This window comes from Oreochromis aureus, linkage group 20 (genome assembly GCF_013358895.1).
Source record: "Oreochromis aureus strain Israel breed Guangdong linkage group 20, ZZ_aureus, whole genome shotgun sequence".
NCBI classification, from domain to species: Eukaryota; Metazoa; Chordata; class Actinopteri; order Cichliformes; family Cichlidae; genus Oreochromis; species Oreochromis aureus.
Genome location: NC_052961.1, coordinates 15,918,935 through 15,922,299, shown reverse-complemented (window position 1 = coordinate 15,922,299; position 3,365 = coordinate 15,918,935). Strand labels below are relative to the sequence as shown.

The 3,365-nt window shown below is 45.9% G+C and overlaps 1 protein-coding gene across 1 annotated transcript; it reads left to right on the top strand.

The window, feature by feature from the left end:
• Nucleotides 1-780: 780 nt before the first annotated feature.
• Nucleotides 781-2,542, top strand: bhlhe23 (basic helix-loop-helix family, member e23). Its single transcript, XM_031745525.2, has one exon. The coding sequence runs from the start codon at nucleotides 1,150-1,152 to the stop codon at nucleotides 1,831-1,833; it is 684 nt and encodes a 227-aa protein (XP_031601385.1). The 5' UTR covers nucleotides 781-1,149; the 3' UTR covers nucleotides 1,834-2,542.
• Nucleotides 2,543-3,365: the final 823 nt, after the last annotated feature.

The following is a 3,365-nucleotide window of genomic DNA, read 5'->3' as shown; positions in this document are numbered from 1 at the left end:
TTCATGCAAAGAAGAGTATTGCCCTTGAATATTATCGCAAAATGTGTCGATTTTCATGACATTTGGTTACTGATTCTTTCACTAATCACTGACTGGATAGTGTAAGGGGCTTTAACACCTGATGTCTGAGTGTATCTGCCCACGAGCTTTTGTTGGTGCTGATAGCAGAGTGCAGGTGAACGGCGGTCAGGAGGACTGTGGGTTCACTGTTAGGGCTATCAATCAGAGAAGGCTGCACAATTGAAACTGATGCCCAAAACTGTCACTGCACTGTCAGCTTGTCTATCTATCACATTCATTTCAAAAAGCAAAACGCTCGAACCTGGAGGTCACATTCCCAAACCTCACAAAATCATTATCTCCTTCACCTGATCCCTCACTGTGTTTCTGATCTAGACTTCTTCAGATAGGTGAGTCCTTTTTCTCCAACGACCTAGTCGTGTGTTAAGGCTTGAGCTCTTCTCCATTTATGCATTTTAAATGGCCAAAAAACAATAAATATCCTACAAATATCTCCAACTTCAAGTTTATTTAAAGTATCGGAAAGAACAGTTTCGTTAAATGTGTATTTATTCGTGGAGAGTGCCGGCATACACGAGGTTGTGTCAGTTTGTGTTGCATTTATCGCTTTGTGATTGAAATTGGGAGCAGACCTGCGCTCTTCCTGAGTTAATTAAAACGCCCCCCTGATTGGACGGGCAGATAATCCCGACGGGCCTCGTGCTCCTACTAACTTGCAAGCAGGGCAGAGCGCCAGTCACAATCTGCCCAAGGCGAGGGAGGGCAAGAAAGACGCGCGAGAGGAAACCGACCGTACGAAAGGGACACGAGCGCTCCGGTCTCAACGAGCACAGTTAGAGAAGTGTTGTTGAACGTGGGCTATGCGCGCAACAAGGGGGGAGCGCAGTGTACAGAGGAGGTGAATGCATGTAGAAGCTTCAGATTCACAGCCTCCTTCTTGAAGAGTCACTGCACTGACAGAGGAAAGGAGTGAAGAAGGAGAGGAACTCCTTGGAAACAGCAACTCTTGGAGAGAACTACGCGAGAACACGCTACAGTTTCCAAAACAAAAGCTAGGATAAAGGATAAGGATAAAGGAAGCGCGGAAGAGTAGACTTTTCCTGGTCAAAACCTGCTCTGGAAGAGAAAATGAATGTCAGCGAAGAGAATCTGCTCAAGTCCATCAGTAACGACGCGCTCCTCGACCTGACGCAGCGCTACGGGCAGTCAGCCTTCGGGTTTGGCGCTGGCCATGGTGCTGGAAGTCCCGGCCGGTACCCGCTTACACCTGCCACCGATTTCCTCTCCGGGCAGACCGCGAAGTCCAACGAGAGCGGCGGGGAACACACAAGCGACGACGAGGATGGCTTCGACTCGCTGGAGTCCCGGAAAAGGGGCTCGTCATTTGGGGACGACAAGCCCGGAGGGGCCCTCGCCAAGAAGACCAAGGAGCAACGGTCCCTGCGGCTCAGCATCAACGCCCGCGAGAGAAGGAGGATGCACGACCTGAACGACGCGCTGGACGGCCTGCGCGCCGTTATTCCCTACGCCCACAGCCCCTCGGTGAGAAAACTCTCCAAAATAGCCACTCTCCTCCTGGCCAAGAACTACATCCTCATGCAGGCGCAGGCTCTGGAGGAGATGAGGCGGCTGGTGGCGTATCTGAACCAAGGACAGACCATAACTTCACCGATCCCCACCGCCCTGGCGCCCTTTGGACAGGCTGCCGTATACCCCTTCTCGGGTTCCGCACTCGCCACCTGTGCCGAGAAGTGCACTACTTACTCTGGGGCACCGTCGAGTCTCTTCAAACACTGTAACGACAAGCCTTGATTTGCTTTAACTCTCTTTCCTGAACTTTTAGTCTACCTATACTGCACCCGTGTCGGTCTCTCACCCACTCTAGTTATTTTAAAATCATTCTGTGGAAAAAAGAAAAAAAAAAGAAACGATTTTAGTCTAATGCATAATCTTAAGATATGGTTAAGTGAGCATATTGCAATGTTTCATCCAGATTTAACTGACGCTACATAGAAACTGAACTGCTTAGGCCTTCTTTTAGGATGACGTCCCTGTTACTTTGTCGCTTGTACTTTACAAACACTTACAGGCCATGTCCAAATTTGGGTAAATTTGAGAAAGCTTTTGTTATCAGCTCATTTGTAATCTATGCAACATTCAGTAACAACAACACGAAACCAGGAAACGCGACCTAATGCCACAACATTTAGATTTGAAACCGCAATTAAGGCTTCCCCTGACTGACTATATGATGCTATGTAGGAGGGAAAAAACACAACCTTATGTGATTCTGACTGATATTTTCTGATACCATGTGTTGACAGGTTTGTTTTTATTTTACGTTACTGCACATCTCTCATGATTGTATTGTACAACTTTAAAAAAAATCACTTGCTTCAAGCCCGGTTATCTTAATGGTTATATGACTACAGCCTATCAACTGAAGAAGCGTTTTGGTTGTGTTGCAACATGGATTTCATATATTGTTTATATGTCTTTATAATTAAAACACATATCTATGCTCGGACTCGGTTTGCTTCATTTCAACAACAACGCCACCGCTTTAAAACAGTTTTGCACGAGACACACCGCTGATATGATATTAAAACGTCAGGCAGTGTAAAAGTACACACTTTACTTAATTTAAAATGAATTATTTCAAATACATTCTGCTTATATTTATGTTCCAGATAACAATGCCGTGTGTTTTAGGAAACCCTGAAAAAGCTAACACACTTTTAACGCATCTATTTTTCAAGACCAACAAATGGGAGAATAACGGTGCATTGTAGCCACAGACAAATTTTATATGTGAAAAAGGAAAAAAAAAAAACCTCTCAAGCTGCTAAAATGATCTCTACTTCTTACCCTCTGAGTTGAACCCCCCACTCACCCCCCAAAAAATGAGTTGGCATTTTTCTGTTCTTGCATTTCAAGCCTTTGACATGAAGAGATGGGTCTAAACGAGCTCAGTGGGGCTGGTGGGGCCCGTTTGGCACGCAGTGGGGTCGGTGGCGCTGAAGGGAAGTACGCAAGAGCCGCCCGGGGCACCCAGGACCTGTCTCTGGTTATTTGGGTGATTGCATGCTTCCTTGGCGGGCTCTTAAAGCCTGGACGGCTATTAACACGATTTCTGCTCCTGTCTCTTTGGTAGACAATTCACTGAACGTTACAGGGCCAGCTCCCCTTTGCAGGTTGGGCACTAGATGAATTTAGAGCAAAGTATATACATATTTAAAAAGAAAATATGCTTGGTATTTGTACTGGTCAGAGAGAAGTGATATTCACATTCGTGAAAACAAGCATTTGTCTTTGTTTTTGATCATCTCCAACTGTCTGATAGT

Coding starts and splice junctions, on each gene's coding strand:
- bhlhe23 (XM_031745525.2), top strand. CDS start 1,150: ATGAATGTCAGCGAAGAGAATCTGCTCAAGTCCATCAGTAACGACGCG.